At 40.2% G+C, this 24,666-nt stretch overlaps 1 protein-coding gene and 1 long non-coding RNA gene across 3 annotated transcripts in view; one reads left to right on the top strand and one right to left on the bottom strand.

Moving 5' to 3' along the window:
* Positions 1-15,373, bottom strand: part of LOC119484859 (myosin-10-like) — a 73,709-nt gene extending 58,336 nt beyond the window's left edge. The window contains exons 1-2 of one of the 2 annotated variants that reach the window (XM_037764008.1): positions 15,211-15,373; positions 9,966-10,347 (exon numbers count right to left, since the gene is read on the bottom strand). In XM_037764008.1, coding sequence (XP_037619936.1) covers positions 9,966-10,310 — 345 coding nt within the window. In that variant the 5' untranslated portion in view covers positions 10,311-10,347; positions 15,211-15,373. The remainder of the gene's footprint in view (positions 1-9,965; positions 10,348-15,210) is intronic. The other variant, XM_037764007.1, reaches the window with a different exon arrangement.
* LOC119484861 lies at positions 451-22,692 on the top strand. Its single transcript, XR_005206137.1, has 3 exons — positions 451-461; positions 18,455-18,460; positions 22,550-22,692. It is a non-coding gene; the product is annotated as an uncharacterized LOC119484861 (long non-coding RNA).
* The last annotated feature ends 1,974 nt before the right edge of the window (positions 22,693-24,666 follow it).

The raw sequence follows: 24,666 nt of genomic DNA, 5'->3' as shown, positions 1-24,666 counted from the left end.
ACGGCAGCGGTCAGGATGCTAGAAGAGAAGACCATCAGAGTGGAAGTGGATGGCGTTGAAAGGTATGCTACCCCCCTACTATGGAAGGAAGACGTCCCTCCTCTCCATTCGCCAAAAGAGTCAGTGCTGGGTCACCTACGTGGGACTGAAAAACGCCTATCTAAGGACTCTGCTAGAGCAGATATCTACAACCGTGAGATTAAGAAGCTGTTGGATGCGGGCTACGTCAGAAAAATCACTCCTGCTGAAACACAAGCCAGCACCAACTCCTGGTACCTACCTCACCTTATGGTCCAACATAATGGTAAAGATCGCATTGTGTTTAATTGTTCATACACACGTCATGGTGCCAGCCTCAATGAACATCTCCTTCCAGGACCCACTTTGGGATCAACTCTACTCGGCGTGCTGCTCCGCTTCAGGGAGTATCCCATCGCAGTGAGCAGCGATATAAAGGGGATGTTTCACCAGGTCCACCTCTTGCCTGAGGACAAACCCTTCCTCCGATTCCTCTGGAGAGACATGGATTCAAGCACATCACCCGACATCTATGAATGGCAGGTGCTGCCATTTGGAACAACGTGCAGTCCCTGTTGTGCCACCTTTGCTCTCCAGAGACATGTCCTGGATCACAGTAGCCCAGGTGAAGATATCCGCCACTCAATGGAGCACTGCTTCTACGTTGACAACCTCCTTCAGAGCTTCCCCTCAGTACCAGAAGCCAAGCAACTTGTCAACAAGCTACAGCAGCTCCTACTCTCAGGTGGGTTCGAACTACGCCAGTGGGCTACCAATGCTCCAGACATCGTCAGTCACATGCCGCCAGGATCACTATCGGAGAGTAGTGAACTCTGGCTATCAACAGATGGGACTGATCCACCAGAGCGGACTCTGGGGCTGCTGTGGCACTGTACGTCAGACACCATCACCTACCAGCTTCGCCACACTGAGCACCCTGAACCGACTATGCGCAGCATCTATCGGGTCCTAGCCAGACAGTACGACCCCCTTGGCCTGCTCATTCCCTACAACACCCGAGCTAAAATGCTGGTGCAGCGTCTCTGGAGTAAGAGAAGAGATTGGGATGACCCACAGCTGCCGGATGACCTACTCCAGCTGTGGCATGCCTGGGAGAGTGAACTTCATCAGCTCCCTACCATCTCTCTTCCCAGATGTTACACTCATCCAGAGACAGACTTCTCCGCCTGCACCCAAAGCATACACATCTTTTCAGATGCATCAGAGAAAGCATACGGGGCCGTAGCCTACCTTCGGACAGTGGACCATACAGGTGAAATCCAAGTGGCATTCCTAGCAGCAAGATCCCGAGTTGCCCCAGTCCGTCAGCAATCCATCCCAAGGCTGGAACTCTGCGCTGCACACATTGGTGCCCAGCTCGCTACTGTCCTGCAAAAGGAGCTTACCCTGAACATCTCCAGCATCATCTATTGGACTGACTCCACCACAGTCCTAAATTGGCTGCAATCACAATCTTGCCGCTATAAGGTATTTGTTGGCACCAGAGTTGCGGACATCCAGGAGCTGACGGAGGGTAGTCCCTGGCAGTATGTTAACACAAGAGACAATCCCGCTGATGACATAACCCGAGGTCTGACTCTGTCGCAGCTCCTTGGCCACAACCGCTGGAGCCACGGACCTCCATTCTTGTGGGAAAATGAATCATCCTGGCCTGCATCTCCAGACATCTCCTCACCTGATGATCCAGTTGAACTGCGTAAAGCCAACTTCTGTGGCCATCTCTCTGTGACGCCTGATCCATGTGCGGTGGACGCCAGTACCTTCAACAGCTTCAGTGAATTGCTTGAAGCTTCGGTCCAAGCATGTCATGGGGCGGCCACGGCCTCAAACCCAACGGCCGATGACTACAAGAAAGCTGAACTGGCCCTCTTCAGACAGGTACAGAGAGACTCTTTTCCAGAAGAAGTCACCCTCCTGTCATCCCAGAAATCAGTACCATCAAGCAGCAGACTACTCACCTTGGATCCTGAATATGATCAAGATACCCTGTTGATCCGCGTGGGGGGGCGGCTCCGTAGATGTGATGACCTCTGCCAAGATACTCTGCATCCAGTTGTACTGGACCCTCATCATCACATCACCAAACTCATCATCCAGGACTTTGACAACCGGCTTGCCCACCCAGGATCTGAGAGAGTCTTTGCTGAACTACGCAGACGATTCTGGATCCTTCGTGGGAGAGAGGCAGTCCGCAAACACCAGTACAACTGTCCTGAATGCCGGAAATGGCGCAGTAAGCCAGTCATCCCCAAAATGGCCGACCTTCCACCCTCCAGCTTACGGCTCCACTGCCCAGCATTCTATTCAACGGGCATGGACTGTTTTGGACCTTACCTCATCAAGATTGGACGGCGCACAGAGAAACGATGGGGCATAGTATTCAAGTGCCTAACAACCCATGCCGTGCACATTGATCTGCTAGCCAGTATGGATACGGACTCCTTTCTGATGGCACTCCGTCGCTTCATTGCCAGACGAGGAAAACCCTTCGAGCTGCTATCTGACCAAGGCACAAACTTCAAAGGCGGTAGCTCTGAACTCAAAGAGGCTTTCGAATCACTTACCCCATCTCTACAGTCACAACTCGCCAGTCAGCAGATTCATTTCCAGTTCAACCCCCCATATGCACCACATTTTGGTGGTTCCTGGGAGCGTGAGATCCGCTCCATTAAATCCGCTCTACACACCACCCTGGGATCTCAGACGGTCACGGAGGAGGTCTTGAGAACAATTCTCATCGAAGTCGAGGGTATTGTCAACTCCAAGCCCCTTGGCTACACCTCATCAGATGTCGCAGACCCAGATCCAATCACTCCTAATATGCTGCTGATGGGGCGGCCTGATCCATCAACACCACAGGTCGTTTACCCAGACACAGAGCTCCTCAGCCGTCGTAGATGGAGGCAGTGTCAAGCCCTGATCGATCAATTCTGGATCCACTTCATCCGGAACTATCTGCCATCTCTCCAGACTCGCTCCAAATGGCAACAAGAAAAGGATGATCTAACTGTCGGTACAATCGCCCTTGTCATTGACCAGCAACTTCCGCGTGCACTATGGCCAGTCGGAAAGGTTACAGCAGTCCTTCCTGGTGCTGATGGCAGAGTGCGGACTGCCCAGATCCAAGTCAAAGACAAGACATACACACGACCTGTTGCTCGACTTATCAGACTCCCAGCACTGCCAAAAGACATTCCTGGCTGACCTTCAACTGATTCAACTTTTCTCCACAAAGTTGGGGGCGGCTGTTCAGAAGGTGCAGCAGTTTAACCAAAAGCATCCCCTCACCAGCCCATGCATTGATCACATGCACGGACCAATAGCCTGTGGCTTGGCGCATGGTCTTCACATGATCAGAGAGTGCTGTTATTCCAATCACCTTCTGCGCAGATTGCAAGCCTCATTTTCCTCCAACTCAGCTCAGTATCAGTGTTGCACCTTTCTGGACTCTTTTCTATTTATTATTGATATGGTCTTTTCCTGTGCGTCCATGAGAAAGTGAGTATTTGTTATAGTTGTCTATTGTTTAGTAACTGCATCGTTATAATAATTCTAAAGTCACCTGTATCATGTTATAATACTCATACTCGTTTGTCTATAAGAGTTTGAATGATAAGTTGTGTGTTTCTGTGTCAACATCATTTAAGTTAGAACAGCGCAGTGAACGGGCATATGCGGCCGTCATTAAGGGACCGTCGCACAATTACTCATATCACCCTCTGTGTGCACTCTGCTCATTGTACTGCCTGAGAGCCTGAGTCTGCTATTTGTTGACGCTCCCTTAAAGTTCAGAAGGCTGTGTTCTCCTCCTTTTATTCCTGTTTAAACTGTTTAGCTTACATTGTATTTCATACAATACTGTTTGTTTATTATTACTTCATGTTACTAATACCTGCCCATGTTTTCTATTTTATTTCTGTATTTAGTAACCACTATCCTCACTATCCACACTATTCACAAAAGGATTTAAAAACCATCTTCAATCAATAAATGAGTGGTATCTCAAAGAGAGTGTGTGTGTGACCTGGACTAATTGATACATCGTCATCATATTCATGTTCTTACCGGACAACCTGTGGAGATTGTAAATGACATTCATAGAACCATCATCTAAGGGTTCATTCACTCAGCATCACTAAGGTCACAAGTTTGGTATCCATTACACCAACGCCTATTTTACATGACCGAAGCATGCTCTGTGAGCATGTGTGTTAGTGACTGAGTGAGAGAAAGACATCACATCACCTGGCTGGAGCTTCACACCACACATTCACACACACACAGACACACACACACACAACACATATCTGCAGTCTGATACTGTGGAGACTAAAATTGCATTTCAATGTTACTGCAACACTCAACCAGCGCTGGGCAATAATTCAATATTATCACTTAACATATGCATTGCTTAAAGCAGCAGTGGGTATAAATGGAGCAAATATGATTACAAAACATTATTTTTATAAAACAGTCACTATATCCTGACAGTAGTTCATGAGACAGGAAATCTGAAAAAAATCATCTGTGTGTTCTCTGGTGCTCCTAACGGCATCTGCAAGATTTCATAGAACGGTGGAAAACAACCAATCAGAGCTGAACTGGAGCCTGCCGTCACCAGCGAACTCCAACCAAACAATCAAACTAGGCAGCGCTGATCAAATATCAATCAATATTCTGTTACTGTAATGTCTATTTCTCTCCTCACATGTTTGAAACATCTTGTAGTGTCCGTTTAGCTGTAAAATGAGAAAGTTTGTGACCCGGCAGCCATGTTGAGATCAGTTGAGGAAATACCAAGCACCGCCCACCAGCCGGAGCACACTTTCTCATTTTACAGCAAAGCAGTACACTACAAGATGTTTCAGAAAACATTTGAGGCGAGAAAAAGGTATTACAGTTACAGAATATTGATTCATATTTGATCACCGCTGCCTAGTTTGGCCGTTTGATTGGAGTTCATAAGTGATTGACAGCTACCTCCATTGAATGAACAGCCAATAGGAACGCTCTCTCTTTGAAATGACTTGTGATTGGCCAAAGTCTCCCATCACTGGCTAGATTCTTTACAGCCTGAAAACAGAGCCATGAGGAGGTGCAGAAGTCTAGTTTTCTCTCAGAACACTTGAATTACAATATGCTGAAAGGTTATTATGAAATGTTTGCCCAATGACGCCAAAAACATTCTGCCTACTGCAGGTTTAACATGACAGAAGTTATATTAGTTAAATAATACTGTAGTGTATATATAGCTGAATATCAATATAATGTTGATTATATTAAATTATTCTATATTGCCGAACCTTCATTCAAATAAAGATTTTCATTAAAATCAAACACTGCTAGTAATGGAGCCCAAAAATGTAAACCTTCTCAGATATTACATATGTAAGAGTAACACATTGGTGTCCCTGGTGTTGGTCATGTGGTGCTGTAGCCCACGTGTGTGTGGAGCGTGTGTGTGTCTAGGGTGGAGGGTGGGGGGGTGTAATGTCACCAGATGGCCATCAAAATCCCCCTTCCCTCCTCTTCCATGTGCACAGATGCTTTAGACACAGCTCTGTGCAGCAGCCTGGCCACATGGACATTTGTTACTCTGGAATCACCAGCAGCAACACTGTTCTACATCACTGAGGCCAATACTCGTACCATGCTAACTGGAATTGCCTGTAAAAATAAACTTAAGGCAGCTCAGGATGTACTATAGGGCCCTCCTCGCAATAACAACCGCTTCCCAAGCCCCCTACGGTGGGCACAGCGCCAGGCAGACAGATCAGTGCTCCCGACCCAGCATGGGCCACAGGCAGTGGGGAGAGGGATGACTCAGCTGGCTGTCCTTGACGGTGGACCCCGGGGGGGTATTTGAGGGATTAGTGGGGCTCTGAGGGCAAGGGGTTGGACACCTACACAACCAGCCATAACAAGACACCAGCCAGCCAGCGTGTTGTGGTCCGTTCCTTTCTCAAAACGCAGAGTTTGCAGAAAACAATGTCTAGTACTCACTGTAAAGTTACTACTACGATCAACAAGCTGAACTACATTATGAATCTTTGAGAACATGATGCAGGCTGATAAATGGATTTGAGCTGGTCAACACAGCTCTGAGCCCCACAGCCCAGAAAATCTATGGTGAACAGAGGAGAACACAGTTGACAGGGTTCCCAGCCCTCCGGAAATGTCCAAATAAATGTCTGAGAACCAAGCAGTGCTTAGCAACAGGGCCTCAGCCTCCCTCAATGGCCCCTCCATTCTGACATAACTGGGTTTCCCCGTGTTTTTTAAACCCGAATAATCATGCAAGTGTCTTTGCCGACTTCCCGGGGAAATTAGGAAATGCATTTCCCTCACACAACACATTTTTAATTATTTCAAATAATGCCCAGACAGACTGTGAAGACAGCTCTGTATTTGCTCTAAATCTTTAGGTGCTCTTAATCTCACTCAACAGCACTTGATTAAAATGACGAACCTGTCGTCACTGTGAGCTTTTGACTGCTTACGAGAGGAAACTAACCTAAATTCAAACAGCTTTGACAGCTGAGGGGAGTGGATGCTACCCGGCAAAGTGTAACAAGGAAGATGACCGTAAAAAGAAAAGAAAGAGAGACTTGAAACGCTGAATGAAAATAATCTGTGAGGAATTACAGTTGGAGACATCGTGTTATAAACGACGATGTGATTTAACATAAATGTCAGTATATGGGTGCTCTACAGTTGTAGCGTCGGCTGATTTGACCACAGAGATGAGAGTGACGGCTGGCCTGTCCGCACGTTACCGCAATACGATAACATTTCCTGTCCATGACAGAGTTAGCATGCAGCTTAAGCTATGATGTCTAGCTCTGCTTTTCCTGGTAATGTGTGAAACCCAAAGTGTTTCCATACTTTACTGGATGTGTAGTGTTTACCACTTTGGATTTAAAATGTGAGGGTGAAAGTCGTATCCTTTCTCGTTTTGGCTCCTTGCGACCGGCTGCGGTTTGTTTTGGTTGAATGATACAGAACGGATATGATGTCACGTTACTCAACTTATCACCTTAAAAGCTGTAACTTCCTTTCTAACTCCGCATAGCCTCAAATGAAGCAAATATATCGATTCTGGCATTAAAATAAGCAATTTCAAAATCGTAATAAAGATGCGATACATAGGTTAGTCGATTTTTACCTACCCCTAGTCACGCCTAGTCACCCCTACCATTAAAGGTGATCTCTAATGCTGCGGCTGTGCAGCATCATGGTCTAGATTTGAATGGAGTCCAGCGAAGCAACCATGTGAAGATAACACCTCATAACATTGTCAGTATGTGGACAACAAATGTAAATCTTGGACAGGCCTGATGTTTAGTTTCTTGATAAAAAAAAGCATTCAAGAAAAATAAGATATTGTGTCCAGGTTTCAGTTATGAACAAATAGAGTCATGCATGCTCCAGTAAGAGGCCAGGCTTAATGAACAGATAGACAGCCTGCCGATAAAGGCACAGAAGTATTCACATAAAGCTCTCAGCCTGGAGCTGCCAACCATCCTCTTTAGGGGATGAACATATAGTGGCATTGAATAATACATCACGGTGACATCATCATTACTATATCCAGTCCTCCTTTCTCCTGAGCCACTGGGTTGAACCAGATTTGTTCAACTATGCTAATCTTGCAAAGCCAGACATATCCATCAAAATTTCAATGACTGAAACACGCTTATCACCTTTCCATCCATCCACTACCTGGAAGTAATCAAAGAGGTTATGTCAGCGCTGTGCTATGCTGGCCTGACTTAAAAGGTCAAACACAATCCTCAAAAGCAGGACAGGAAAAACATGCAGAGTCAGGAATGCTGAAGCAAATGACAGACAGAGATCTGAATGCATGCAACTCAAATCTCCTAAAACTCCTTGTTCATTAGCGTCACGCTTGGGGACTTCAGCTTTGAGGAAAAATCTGAACGATTATAATTTAGCAGCTCAAAAATTCACTAAGCATGCAAACTGGATCAGAGGACAGACATGTCTGTAACTCTGCACAACAGAAAAAAAACATTCAAAAGCTGACATGGATTGGCTGTTAATTAAGTTTTCTGGCAGAAAAACTGAAAACAAAAATTCAGTTATTTGAGCAGACAGCTGTTGCTTATCAGCGAACACAAAGAACTCTGTTAAGGCGGTTTGGTTACAGTGTGACTCAGCACAGGCCTCCCTAGGCTAAGAGATGGGGGGCTGGGGTCACTTCTTTCTCCCTATAAGCCCTCTGAAAATACTAAATATTACAAAGATGTTCTTTTATACTTAGGCAGGATTTTCAACTGAATAAATAAAAAAAGAACTTGAGGACTACTCTGCTGCAGCTTGTGTAGGAGGAAAGCAGAGTTTTGTTACAGCACATGAAGAAGACCAGAAATCTGGATCTAATTATTAACTTTTGTCAACAGGTCTATAAAGAGATTCGTATGATTTATGTGACTAAAAGTCCTTTAAAAAATGTTGTACGGTCATAGTCATGGTAAGGTCATCATTGTTCTAATATGGGGGCCAACAACATCAGCTCTCGGGAGATAGACAAACAGACCTAAGCAGTCTCTTGGCAAGGAGCCATCAGTAGACAGCGGCCACAACGTCCACCCCTCCACTACATTAATTATATAGAGGTTATATGTTATATTTAGCTACAATACAGCAGAACACCAGAAACAAATATCTAAAACATCAAAGGAGAGTATAAAACACAGTCTTATTAATCAATAATGAAAATAATTAGCAGATGCAGCCCTAAACGGATCCATAAGACATTTTAAAGTTGTCAAAGAGTATCAAGGAAATGTAATGGTATATGATGCAGGTGAAGTATAATGGGTAAAATACTGTAATTAAGTACACTAATACACTAATGCAAAATAGCTCTTGGGATAAACTGAATATCACAGACTGTTTGAATCCCAACAGAGTCAAAATACCTGCGAATGCATTCATTCCTGTAATTATCCCTCTGGGGGGACATAATGTCATAATGCTGGTGGTTTGGCAGACCATCTGCTGGATGATGACATTGATGTAATCATGCCTCATCAACACAAAGAATACATAGTGTCTTCATTAACATTTCAAATGTCATGACTTCATCCATAAAGCTTCCAAAGCTCCGTCTCAATGGCCGAGGGCAGAAAACCACCAAAGTACTTTCAACTGCACCAATGTAACCAGAACAAATGATGAATAATCTCCTGGCCTAAAGGGAAAGATTTATGTTTTGATTATGTACATGTAAGATGTAAATGATTTCCGACAATCCGAGCTGTAAGATTTTTTTTTCTGATAGAATTTAATGTAAATCTCTTACTGAGTGGAGAGACATCTAATCATCATCAAGTGTAATCAAGCAATATGACTAGATCGGGAAATCCTTTCCCTTATCCATCCTTTTCACAATCTGCCCCGAGTAAATACTGTAGTTTAGCCAAGCTCATTTCTGTCTTTAGGACCAGGCCTCTGAGTGTGAACCCCTCAGCCCTTTCCTCCTGCCCGGGTCTCAGGTGGCCCACAAGCTCTGTGTCTGTGCTATTCCAGGAATGCATGTCGCTAAATGGGTCATAATCACAGGGGAAATCGGCAGCTTATGTAGGACATTATGGCTTGTTCTTTGAAGGAAATGTGTTTCTTAGTCTCTTAAATTCAGAGATTCAAGCACGAAATGCTATGGAAATCAAAATAAAGCCTGACATATATATATATATATATATATATATATATATATATATATATATATTTGTAGAGGGGCTAATGGACAGTTTGATGAAACTATAATGATGGCAATAAATCACTACAATTTAACTGTCAGCTTAGTAATTTTTTCAGACCTTAATTTAATTTCTTCAATGTGGAAGAAGATGATTAAAGTAGTTACAGGTAGTTGTTACGAGTGAATGACAAATACTTACATAGATGAGGCCAGAGTAGTAGCGGTCTTTGAGGTTGTGAAGCACGGAGGCTTCGTTCAGGCAGGTGAGTTCGGCCATGTCCTCTACTTTGCTGAACTTTGGCGGGTTCATCTTCTGGATGTCATCCTTGTTGACCACCGCCTTCTTCCCATTCTCCGCCAGCTCCACCACCACCTCATCTCCACGCTCCTCACGAACACTGGCAGCCTCGAAGCCATTGCGTTCTGATGGGATCCATACTAGCCTCTTGGCCGTCCAGTCGGCCTGTGCGGCCGGGTTGTAGACCACGGCGCGGTCCACAAAGAGGTACCGCTCCGGGTCCTCCTGCCCACTCCTCTGTGACATTTCTGCTGGAAACCAGATGCAGAACACACTACGCCACCTGTAGGAAGGAGAGAAAGTATAATGAAAAGATATGCTTATTTAAATCCATGCAGCTGACTACTGTCACACTGTTCACTTTACACAGATGAGATCACCACTGTGACTCAACACTGTTGTGTAAAAGATCCTTTTAACAGGCCTTTTTCACTGCAGACATTTTGACTTGATATAGTAGGAAAAGCACAGGTGTCATTATAACAATGATTCAGTTCTACCCATGTATGTAGGGGTGTAACGGTACACAAAATTCACGGTACAGTATGGTCACGGTTTGGTATGTTTTCGGTACATTAGGTAAAACAAAGAAAAATGCAGAAAATATATATTTTTTTTGTTTATCTTGAAGATTATAACATTCTACAGTTTCTCATTGGCCATAATTCTTGTCAAAATGTCTTCTGTGACCAAAGGTCTATCTGTGTTACAGCAATAATTCCATACTGTGTTAAGTGTAGGGCTGTAACCGAATGACATTTTTCCAAGTTTGACTCCCGAGTCGCCAGTTTAGGCCAATTATTGGGTTTTTCCACAAAGTCAAAGAAGTAAAAACTGTGTTTTAAAATCTTGTGTGACTGCAGTCAGCTGAAGAGTCAATGACACTGGACGGCAGTAGGAGGTTTTTCTAGTGTCTAGTTCAAAAGTGGTTTAGCTTACTGTGCAAACATTCATCACCAGGGCGTTGAAGCAGCTAATAGGAACGAGTGTGGGACAAGGTTTATAAAGTATATAGCCTGCCATGCTGCTATCATGCATTACTCTGTGCACAAGTTGCAGATTTAACAAAAAAAAAGTTGCCATAGTTAAGTAGAAAACTCCTTTAACACGGTATATGTAACTTTATATGAGAATATCAGTTCTTATCATCACAATATAATACATCGTCTGGGAAAGCAATTGAGAAATTGTTAATGGGTAAAATAACCAGACGGGAATGTCTTAAATCAAACTTGATGCAAAAATCATATTTAAAAAATCCAATATTGCCATAAAGCAGTCCTGCTCATCGAATTGCAAAATTGACCAAAATAGCCAAAAACAACCAGCGATGTTAAAGGGAGAGCTACTGTGGTATAACAAGGACAGCAAAATCTCTGAGTGTTGATATTTATATCATATCGTTATATATCAGATCATTTATATCATAGCGTGGCAGCACCATGACCAACATTTTGACCATATTACGTAAGACATCAGTTCAACCAAGCTGCAATGAATACAGCTGAATGTTGAAGCTGATGTTTAAGTGCTTTAGGATGAGGACGCTTCTCTAATACCTGCTAAATGTTGGCTCCAAGAAAACACAAGTTGTGTGGCTAGAAATGGCTAGATTCTTTCAAATAACAAGTTTAGACTTTCAATAGCTAATGTCTGTTTGCCTTGGTGACAGTTTTGAACACTAGTGTCAATATAAAGTATATTTCAGGGCATGTCCGATTATTGTCAAGTGTCACAGTTTATCACAGTCAACATGGTGGTTGCTGCTTGCCTGTCATAACTCATAAAAGAAAACGTGAGTGAGTGAGCAGCAAATACACCAAAACTAATGCCTCGATCAGCATTTACAGTAGAGCCTTATGAATCATTATCTCTTAAAAACAGTGACAGACTGAGCATGAGAGGGAGCACCTGTTATGATACTCAAGATCTTCTGACCAAATGAGAGAAATTTAGACCAAAAAAAAAAAAAATGCAATGTGAATTATTTGTCTTTTAGTTGGATTCATTTTCCCTTGCTTTAGGGCTTTGCATTTTTCCAGAAGGTCTTGTTTTGCCCACACAGGCTTGTGTGCTCAAGCCTTTACACCTCCATCCTTGTGCATAACCAACCCACATGTACAGTAACGTCACTATTTGTGCCTCTGCAAAAGCCACGGGAAACCCTGACTGTGTTGTGCAATAACAATAAGGCGTAAATGTGATGAAGAGTGTAGGGATGCACAGAGCCGACTTTTTCAGTCCTGGTACCGATGGTAGCGATACCTTAGCTTTGGGTATCGTCCGATACCGAGTACCGATCCGATACCAGTGTTTAATTAATAAACTGTATGCCTCACTGTTTGGAAGTGACTGGGATCATTCTTTTATGTGTAAGGCAACATCAGGTTGGACTTAAACATTGCTTTCCTAACTTTGTAAAACAAAATTAAAAAAATAAATATATAGATACACATCTACGGAATTGTTATTTATTTTTAAAATAATAAATTGCACACCAATAACTTGATAAATAAGTCTTCAAAATTAACAGGAATTACAATTCAGGTGTAAACCTTTTAAAGCAGCAACAAATTGGTCAAAACTTAAACAGTAATTAAAATTCCAGTATATAATATATATAGTTTATAAATTGAATAGATCGGCCCCATTGTAACCGATATCCGATCCAGCTATTTGAGTCAGAATCAACACGTTATCCAATCCGGTATTGGTGCATCCCTAGAAGAGTGATGACATTTTACGGGGCAAACAATTATTCAAGAAAACAATCGGCAGATTAACAGATAGTGAAAGTAATCTGAAGATATTTCTTTGGGTTTAAGAAAACAGTGTTTTCACAATTTTCTGACATAGACCAAAAGATTAATCAAGAAAATACTCAGATTAAACGATAGTTAAAATAATCATTAGTTGCAGTCTGGTGAGTGATTTTACGCTTACTATATCATCCAATAGAAGACACAATTACACCATCAATAATTAAGGCATATACTTCCATAAACAGAGCTGGAAAACAGACAGAAGAGAGTAACTTTGTACAACCTGGCACTTGATGCCCACAACAGCTGACAAGTCTGAATGTTGGCCATGACTTGAAAGCACCCCTCCAGCTTGCTTCTTATTAATCTGAGACCACATCATCAGCTGGTGAATGCTCAGAGATATTTAACCTACAATTTAACAAGTCCCCATGCTTAGATCAGGCGCTGATTAGACAGGAATCTGGGTCAGTAGTCGTTGCAGTATTCAGGTATATTTATAGTGTATTCCAATATTCTTTATATTTTGTATTCTATGGATATATTTCTCTATTGTTGACGTGTACATTGTATGTACTATTCCTGTGCATTGCTTGGATAACCTGCTGCTGTAAGACAATAATTTCCCAATTTGGGATCAATAAAGTACATCCATCTATCCATCTATCTATCTATTGTACTAGGCTACTTTTCAATTACTTGCAGTTTTTTTCTACTTATTGTTCACTCCCCTCCTCTAATTTAATTATCTATTTTAAGAATATTTATGTTACATCCAATTTCCCCCCTTGGGATCAATAACATGTTATCTTAGATTATCACATCTTATTTGTCTTTTTTTTTAATTCTTATCAATATTTTCTTATTTTAAATAATAATATATTACATTATACTCTAAATTTAATTGTTTTATTTGATTTTTTTTACTTATTGTTTACTCCCCTCCTCTAATTGAATTATCTTCAGTAGTATATATATCATAAATTAAATATAGATTTATGGTTCCGTTTGTATCCTTTTTGTATATTTATGTTACATCCAGTTTCACCCCTTTGGGATCAATAACATGTTATCTTAGATTATCACATTTTATTTGTTAATCTTGTCAATATTTTCTTATTTTAAATAATAATATATTATATTATAATAATTTAAATAGTTTTATTTGTATAGCATGTGTCTTAACAAAGTTGCTAAGTTTTTTACAGGGAAAAGAAAAAAATAAACAATTTAAACAAATGCAAATATAATCAATAGTACTATGAGATTATAACAACAAACCATGAGATAATCACATTTTATTTGTCTTTTTTTTAATCTTATCAATATTTTCTTTTTTTAAATAATAATTTATTATATTATACTATAAATTAAATACATAGCTTGCTTCTTATTATTAATCTGAGACAACATCAGCTGGTGGTGAATGCTCAGAGATATTTAACCTACAATAATCAAGTCCTCATGCTTAGATCAGGGCTGATTACTAGACAGGAATCTGGGTCAGGTCAAGGGACATGGTGGGATCAGATCAGTGTGTCTGCTGGCTGCTGGGTCACTGCATCCCCTCACTCATTTTCACTGGGAAAACAGTTACTTTCATCCCTTTCTCAGCTCTACAACACAGGGAAATATAGCACACCACATCTCCAGTATGATAAATCAACAGAGGAAGGTGATGAAATAGCAATTAGCTGTGGAAAAATGACAACAAACCGACTGGGCCAAACCTCTGCATCAGCTCTGGGTTAGCTTGCTAGCTCAAAGTTGGCATGCTGTGCTTCAAAATGATGCCTTCAAGGACTCAAGAGCTCTAAATTAACCAACAAAACACACAACTGGAGGTCTATACAGGCGCTTTTATGACTTATGATGCAATTAGATAATGCAAAATGGTGTAATTTCTGTGACAATGAGAGTTTTTTTAGTGGATGAATCCCATCATGGGGTGTTTATTTATTTATTTAAAAAGGATCCCCATTAGCTGATACCAATCAGCACCAGCTAGTCTTCCTAAAATCTTTCAATTTATCACATACATACTATATATATATATACAACATCATATTTGTGTTACACTAATAACACATTTTCCAAACATCCACAACCATCTAGTGGGTGTCTCAAAGACTGTCTGTCTGGGTGGGGATGATAAAAAGCAGCTGGACAATGACCACAAAGAGCACACTTTCTAAAACACATACATCACAAATGTTAATATAAGATCAGACTGATGCATATAGCACGTTGTGGCTCTGCAGCGCCGGCTAACATTAGCAGACCTGATGGTCCTCCATCATTGAAAAGTCATGGCACAATAATCCTGCTAGCTACTGTTGCTAAACCTCTCTCATCCTCACTACAACCTGCACTGTTTAACTCACCACACACACAGTAGAGATGGAGAAACCCTGCCCGAGTGCTAAGCAGCAGTATCCAGTAGATAATCGTCCTCCAATGCGGTGCTATAATAGTCCTTTCTCTCTCTCTCTCTCATCAGTGGTACTCCCACCACCATGCAGCAGACTCTCAACCGAACTCTCGCCGGCCAGGGAGGTTGCAGAGCCGCCGCACTCTTTTTTTGGGACACGCCCACAAAACAAATCTGGAATGTGATTGGCTCTCAGAGTCTGATGCCTAGCCGTGATTGGTCCAAATTAATCTCCATCCTCCAAAAACTTTGATAGTTGATGCCCTGAACGCCCAAAGATATATCAACACCTATCTATCCATCTATCTATCATTTACTACCTCAATTATTAACAAAACATTGTAACTTGCAATGTATAAAAAAGCGAGCTTACAGAGACTTCAGGTCGCATATAATGATGCAATGAGAATATTACTAAAAAGACCAAGATGTTCCAGTGCAAGTGAAATGTTTGTGTCTGCAGGCATAAATACTTTTCAAACTGTATTAAGAAATCTCATGTACAAATTTATATGCCGGCTTAATCACTCTGAGAATGACATAATCTTGCGTTTGTCTAACATCAGATTTAGCACTACATGGTACCAATCACAGCTGTGGAGGCACTGGTATAGTTCTTTATTTGTAAGGCATTGATGTATGTATATATATTTTTAATATTTATATTTTTAATGTCTTTTAATCATGACTTTTTATAGTGCTTTCTGTTGTAATGTATTGTTGTTGTTTTTTCTTTTTTCTTATCTGGACCTTGAGTCTGCAATAAAGTTTGAATTGAATTGCACACTTTGCTAATGTATATAGTATGTTATTACACACTTGCTAATGCATATAGTGGGTTAATCTATGTTTTCAATTTAGATTTTTGTTAATACTAGTTGTAGTAGTCAGGTATATTCATGGTGTATTCCAATATTCTTTATATTTTGTATTCTATGGATAAATTTCTCTAATGTTGATGTGTACATTTGTGATAATTGACGCCTGCCGCCCAAAGATATATCAACACCTGCAGACCAGAACAACAATAGATACACAGAATGTGCAGAGAAAACCCTAACCAAACAGTGGAAAACAATCCAATAAAAACAATGAAATACATACAAAAAGCAGTACAGAAAAAAAGAAAATATATCTAAACATATCAAAAGATAATTAGACATCATGAATTTCACATCATGACATGTTATGTACTATTCCTGTGCATTGGTTGGATAACCTGCTGCTGTAACAATAATTTCCCAATTTGGGATCAAGTACATCTATCTATCTATCTATCTATCTATCTATCTATCTATCTATCTATCTATCCATACATATGATCAAAGAAATGAATCCTAGAACTATTGACAATACACACATTATCTTCTTAGGCTACTTTTCGATTACTTGCAGTTTTTCTCTACTTATTGTTCACTCCCCTTCTCTAATTTAATTATCTTCAGTGGTATATATCATAATTTAAATATAGATTTATGGTTTTGTTTGTATCATTTTTGTATATTTATGATACATCCAATTTCACCCCTGTGGATCGATAACATGTTATCTTAGTTTATCACATCTAATTTCTCTTTTTTTAATCTTATTACATTTTTATTATTCTAAATAATAATATATTTTCTATAAATTAAATTGTTTTATTTGTATAGCATGTGTCTTAACAAAGTTGCAAAGTGTTACAAGGAGAAGAAACAAATAAACAATTTAAACAAATGCAAATATGATCAATAGGACTATGAGATTATAACAACAAACCACGAGATAATCAGACACAGAGGGGTTAAAACTGACATTAAAATAAGTGAAGACTGCATATTATGGAAAGGTAAATCAAAAGAAACATATTAAGTATTTTTCAAAAGCTTTCTTATTTAAAAAAAATGTTGAAGAAGGAACTTAAAATAAAGAAATAGCAGAAAGAAATGGTTCCAAAGTCTGGGAGCTTTAACTGCAAAAGCTCAGTCAGTTTGTGTCACCAGCCATGACCCAGGGATCTAACATATATCCTGCAAACACAGTTAAATTAATAATTATGTCTTTCCTGTTTGATTATGCTTTGCTTTTCAGACTGGCAACACATTTTTAGTGTGTTGAAATAGTGCCCTCTGTTGCATAAAGGCAGACATTACTAATGCTGACCATGTGCCTCCATGTGTAATAGATTGATAATGAAGAGCTGCATAAAAAAGCAATATGTTATTTAGTCAGTAGATGTCCAAATAAATAAAACAAACATGAGTATTACAGAGAGGAAGGCTTGTTTCTCTGGCAATAAAATTCAAATGATTTCCAGAGAACCTAAATTATATTAGTTTGTCATTGTTACCGACTCATATCAGTGCTTACTCTGCTTTCTATCAAACCAAATTTAATCAAAGCTTATTGCATTCTCTACTACATATTTATACTTATTATAATTGAGTTACTGGAAACGCATTAAACTCATGCATCAGTCCTCACAAGTCATTCTGTCTCAGATTCAGCCTTCAAGACATTTTTTTCTTTAACCAAGGAAAAACTTGTTTCCAGTGCAGTACTCCTTGTTTTGTGATTTTCAAAAAAATTAAACATTATTCTCAAAAAATATCTCAGCCTTAGGTAGATATGTTCTCCATATGTTATTTTAAAGAAAAGATAAATTAATTTAGGACTCAGTAACAGACTACCTGATTCAATGCTTATTTTTTTGCACTATTTGTATTGTTTACAACTTCCAGAACACTTGACTTGTATATAAATATTTTATTTTATTATTTTATTCTGATTTTATTGTTGATCATTGGGGCTTTTTCTATATATATATTTATATAATATTTATATATTTTTTCACTACTTGTGTACATAACAGTAATGTCTATTTCTCACGTTTATTTGTCCAGTTATGTTGTTCTTGTTATTTCTATCTCTCTGTAAGTTCATTGAGAGAGCTGCATAAAAAAACAGAGCCACATTCCTGGAAAATAAACCTGATTCTGATATTATATTTATATAAATAATTCCTCTATTAAATACCAATGTAGTGCCACAAGAAATAATTTGATGGGACCACACATTGTCCATATTTGTCCTGCAGGAACTGCATCTCTCTGCTTCTATCTATATTTAAGTGTTTTCAGGTTATTAGTCATTTAAAAAAGGACTTATGTGGCTCTTCTCTCTAAACTGTGCTAACTCTAACTGGCCACAAGATGGAGCCAGAAGTGAAGCAGTTGTCCTGATTAAAGACCCTCCTGCAGATTGCTTTGGATTACATTTTTTTTTAATACTTTTATTGCAAATTACTGATGAATTATACATCCACAATATGTGGAGTATATATTTGCATTTTCAGGTGAGCATTTTGACCCTCACTAGTTAACTAGTGCAGGAAATTGTAGGTCACTAGTGAACTAGTGAGGTGAATATGTCCTTTACTAGTTAACATGTCAAAACTTTTGCAGCTTACTAGTTAAATAGTAAGACTGTCAGTGTTACTAGTTGGGTCCAGAGGTCCACTAGTGCATCACAAAGCTGACTAGTTGGACTTTGGTCCTACTAGTGTGGTGCACAGTCTCACTAGTAAGGCTTCTGTTGGAACTAGTTGGAGAAAAGTGCCGCTAGTTGCTGAAAAACAGTGACTAGTAAGAGTTTTTGTTCAACTATTAAGACAAAATGGCCAACTAGTGCTGACAAAGACCGAACTAGTGGAGGACACTGACGTCTGATATCAAGGATATGGAATAAATGCTCAAACGGCTTTCCATACTGGCAGACCCAATAGCTAAATCACCAGAGCGTTCCTATTGGCCGTGCTCCGGCTGGTGGGCGGTGCTTGGTATTTCCTCAACTGATCTCAACATGGCTGCTATTATGGCTTCCTTCTAATTTCTATTCTAAGCCATATTTCTTTCGCCAAGAAAACATGTCAACAAGGCATCTACTAAATAAAGTTGCGCTCATTCATGGGTTTACTCACGGTTAGATGTCCTTTCTGTCATTGGATGCATATGATTGATTTGCAGCCTTTGTGTGTGTGTGCGTGTGTGTTAAACTACATAAACCAACCCAGACAACCCAAAACAGGATATGCCGCGGCAACCCAAAGTAAAGAAAAAAGATTAACTTAAACTTTGTCTTATTGAAATGAACAAACTATATTAAAGCCCGTTAAAAAACTATTTCGGCTCTTGGCGTCCTTAAACAGCTGCGCTCTCCACAGCTGATACTAAATCAGGATGACGGCATCAACTGGTGCCAAATTTATAAACAATTCAATGCTGTGGTTGGCCACATGGGGCAAAAATACCAATTACTATCAACATAATGTTTCTCTTATAATAAGGAATTCAACTACTCCTTTCTTAATATTTGGCTCCTACAGCTGCCGTGTCACAAACGTTCTCATTTTACAGCTAAACAGTACACTACAAGATGATTCTGAAAACATCTGAGTCAAGGAATAGGCATTAAAGTAACAGAATATTGATTCATATTTGATCAGCGCTGCCTAGTTTGACCGTTTGATCGGAGTTTGCGAGTGATTGACAGCTGCTCAGAGATGGCAAGCTCCAGCTCGGCTCTGATTGGTTGTTTTCCTCCGGTCTGTGAGATCTTACAGCTGCCATTAGGAGCGACAGAGGACACCGAAGGACACAGAGACACATGATTTTTTCCGAATACCTGTCTCATGCACTACTGTCAGAATATAGTGACCGTTTTATATAAAAAAACTTTTTTCATCATATTTGCTCCATTTCTACCCACTGCTGCTATAAATATGCTGGTTAAATATGCATATTTACTGGTTAAATATTGGTCTGTGCATTAGAAAATCAAAGATTACATTATTACAAAGAGACAACTTTCAGATAAGTTACCACTTTTCAGCTGGACATTGAAAATGCCAACTTGCATACCTTAGTATGAGCCTCCAACCTTTTTTAAAAAGCAGTCATCATTTCACCTTGAATGCAACAATTACTCAAATTATTTGACAACACAAGATTGCGTCATGTTATTTGAAGTGCAGCAGACAGTAGAGGGCAGCAGCAGTAAAGGTAAAGCTTTGCAGACATCCAGCTTAACAGAGATCCAGCTGAGGTTACAGGACAGCTGTCATAGGCATTATTAGTTAATCACATATTCACACATACAACCATGTAACACAGTAAAACTATAATTAATTCAGTTTTTAAACTCACGAGAGACAAACTGATTTCTGTCAGAGGCACAGAAGTGTCAAGTATTTTCTGTCGATTTGTCCTCATGTACTCTTCCTCTTCGTTCACTTACAATATCACAAAATAGCAGACTGAGTATATTTCTCAGTCTAAATTTGATGTCACATATACTGAGCACTGGCATAGCTTGAGTGACAGATGCAAGATGTCTGAGTGAGTTATTTCATCTTGTCTTGACGAGTGACAGAGTGACACCCTTTGGTGTGGCGCATTTTGCAGAAAATGCTGTGACAGCTCCATCTCTCAATTGTTGGCTTCTCCTGTCGCCTCTGTGGCATAATAGACCTGTCATCAGCATCGTCCTCCACCATCTCTCTTCTGCTTTTGTCTGGACAGCAGTTTATCAAACATCTCCATCTTTCTTCTTTTTTTTTTTGCAAGCACAGATAAGGAATGTCAAATGTGACGTTTTCAATACCAAAGTGCCAGATTGGATGGAGATAAATGTTTGACCTCCTCGGGTAACTGCGCCGAGTATAGATTGATGTGCTCTCTTTTGAGCTCGCTCGCTGCAGAAATCTCCATCTTAATAAGTCATTTTGTCGATCATGGAGTTCTAAAAAATCTTATTTTCTTCAGTGGGGCGACACAATTTCACCCATTTCTTATGGTAATTTTTAATTCTCAAAGCAAGCACATTTCTATTGGAAGCAGATGAAATAGTCTGAACCCACTTTCAGATGTTTTCATTCCTTTTAGGACTCAACAGACTCAAGCAAAATACGAAGGAGCAGCACAATTTACACATTTTAGAGACTTGACTTTTCAGTGTCTTGTGAACATTTTCTAGGCGGTGTTCGGGGGATTAATTGGACTCATGACCTCGGTATTTCTAAAATACTGGATACAGCCTCTGAGTCAGTCATTTGATGACACAATTTGGTTCTGAATAAGGTATTGACAGTGGGGATTGATTAAAATTTAATTAAAAAAACAATGAAATATGATTATGTAGCAGCCGGTGCATTGGCAGTAATGATATTCTGATCCATTTCCTCTCCTAGCTCATGTCGTCCTCAGCTTCCTCTTTACCTGTCAAGCTGTCTGCTATAATGTCCAGAGAGAGTTTGTGGAGAAGCAGAACCTTTTCATACACATCTCTAGATCTGAGCTTGTGCCCTCTGACCATTGCAGCTGCACCTCTTCAGCACAAGTAGCTATAATTTCCTTTTTTCCGCCCAATTTAAATGTGCTTTTTTCGGCATGGCATGTAAATAGACGTATGTTGGCAAGGCATATGAGGGAAAATAGCGGACAGGGAAAAAGAAAGCAAGGGGAATTATAATATGAAGCAGCTATATTAGAAAAGAATCAATTAAAAAAAATCATTAAAAAGAGATCCTTATGTATCTTGGGTATCCTCTTTTGTAATGTTCCTAAGATGCCCCTCCAGTTTGATTACACAAATACTGTCATGACAGAAAATCCATCTGTGGTCATTTTATACATTACACATATTATATGTGTCATTAACCCCTTAAAACTCCGATGGCCGTTCCGCTATTCGATCTTTCGGAGATTTTTGCGGGCTGAGTTTTGTGTCATGCTAGCTTGTCGGGAAGATCACTAAATAACGCTGCGAAGTTAGGCTACATTTTGGCGAGGAAAAACTGGCATGGCAATTTTCAAAGGGGTCCCTTAACCTCTGACCTCAAGATATGTGAATGAAAATGGGTTCTATGGGTACCTATGAGTCTCCCCTTTACAGAGATGCCCACTTTGTGTTATTTCCGTCTATTCTAAAATGGTGTGTTTGAATATTTCTGCATACTGGGGTCCCTAAACAGTCTTGGAATTACATAAATTGGGTATCATCGTAAAGTTGAGACTATTGTGGATCAAATGAGCCCGATTGTATTTATGTGTGATGATGTTAGTTCCCATAGTAGCCATTTCATTGTAGTGAGACCATTTTTGGAAAACTTCACTTTATAAAATGCGAATGTGATGTTGTGACCTCTAGGATAATCACAGCCTCATGAAACTTAACAGCCACAAACTACCGACCTTGGGCATTCAGAGGATGGATGGGTTTCCTACGTATATTGGGTTTCTGAGCAGTTAACAGAGCAGAAGTGCTCGCTATTCAACCGCCGAAAAATGCAATTCTTGTAGAAATCTCAAAATGTCAAAAGTTTTTGATACCAAATCACAGCATGGCTTTTTCTATGGTGTTCCTCAAGGTCTTGGTGTCTTAATGGGGTATTTTGGAGGGATTATTGATCATTTTTTATTTATTCTTGATTGGCAAAAAATGGTTAAATTTAGACCCAAATCTTTGTAACAAATGGCATCAACCCAAAAATTCAATCAGTGAAACAGAAAACTGTCGATAAACAAGATACAGGCTCGGTGAAACCAATCACTGGTAGGTACAGATCGAATGTGTTCTTGAAGCTACAGAGAGTTTGATTTGTATTTTATTACATGAGAGTGCTGCATGAACAGCAGAGGCAGTCTGGTCTCCAGTTCTGGTTCAGGGCTCCTGGAGCATTAAACCAGCCGCTGGAGCGTGTTAAATATGGAGTGCCAGAGCACAAAGATGAGATGGCAGTTTTCCAACCGTGTGTATCAGTACCAGTGGTTATTACATCTCTCATACGGGGGGGCAACCAGCTTTATCATATAAAAAGCAGTGGTGAGTGTTATTATCACCAGTAATGAACCTGAGGGCAGAGTGATAAATGTAATCTAGGTTCCTCAGAGGGGAGCCAGCAGCATGTCGATATCTGACATAATCCATAACTGAGAGGAAAACTGGTGCAACAAGCTTATTTTTAAAAGTCAGAGGGAAGCTGCTCCTGTTTCTCTACAACAGGCCAAGCATCTGTCACAGTTTACCAACAAGGTTTTCTACGTGATATTTAAATTTAAATTTCTTATCAAGCCAGATGCCAAGATATTTTGATTTTGTGACTCTTTCGATTGTGGAGAAAAGCATTGTCATCTATATCTCTGGATCTGGAGAATTCAATGAAATTTGTTGTATTTTAACATTAGGTACTAATTCAAGGTTAATAAGGGCATCTTGCAGTGCATTAAACCTGCATTAATTGATTTTTTTGGCCACTTTGGGGCAGCAAAGCACACATTGACATCACCTAATAAAGCTAAAGTGGCTATAATCAATACTTTCATAACAATGGATCAAATGACTGTGTAATGTGTAATGGGGTCATTTGTAGTGAAAAACCAACAGCGAATAATTGCCCGACTGCAGTTCTCCTCAGCTTTACAGAGCATAATAACATTTTTCAGCTCATTGTTTTTATTTTCTGGAACACAACTTTACTGTTTTGATTCACTCTCACTTAAACCCACCTAACCCGTTGAGCACCAAATGGCAGACAAACGTTAGCAACCTCTGGACGGGTTTCAGATTTCAATATGTCTTGAATGCTTCTTGGATGCATTTACGCTTTTTTGAGCTCGGATAGCTATTCGATCGGGCCAAGATGCATGAAGTGACTAAGTGTGCATGGGGTCATAGACATTTAATCCATTATTAAAAAATATTAATTAGAGTAGCTTTAATGGAAGTTGTAATTTCTTGGTGACTAATTGGACAGAATCAGCAACACAAAAAAACAGTAGGCTATCGTCTGCGTGAAGGCAAATTTTATGTCAAATTCTTTAAAGGTGCTTAATGCTAGATTGGGAGCATTTCTATTGCCTCCCACGGCTCTCAACATGGTGACAGCTGAGCGGGTGGCTCACAGCTAACGTTGCTAACAATGAAAACATCACTGCTGACAAAGCTATAAGTGTTAACCTCAGGGGGAACCAGAGGGTGGGTGCTACGCTTCTGCAGCAGCGGCATCGGTCGGGACAGCGTTATCAACTGTAACAGCCATTTGAGCAAAGTGCAGAGCGGCGCCCGCGAGCTAGCCAGAGGGGCACGCTAACATGCACGAACATGCACTAAAAGGCACGCGTGGCTCCCTGGCAATGTCAACAAAGCAAGGAGACACAGTGGGGGGGAATGACTCCATTCTCTGCTCAGGTAGACCTTACTCCTCTATATCTTTACATAGACAATAGTTGTTTGCTGCTCTATAATAAATACTTTAAACTTTATTAGATTTGTCATGTACACACAGGTACATACATGAAATTTGACCTCTGCATTTAACCCATCCTGATGGTACGTGTCCACAGGGGCTCTTTCACTTGTGGGCTGCTGCTCG

This window comes from Sebastes umbrosus, chromosome 3, assembly GCF_015220745.1.
Source record: "Sebastes umbrosus isolate fSebUmb1 chromosome 3, fSebUmb1.pri, whole genome shotgun sequence".
NCBI classification, from domain to species: Eukaryota; Metazoa; Chordata; class Actinopteri; order Perciformes; family Sebastidae; genus Sebastes; species Sebastes umbrosus.
The sequence above is the reverse complement of the archived record's forward strand: the minus strand, read 5'-3'. Positions and strand labels throughout refer to the sequence as shown.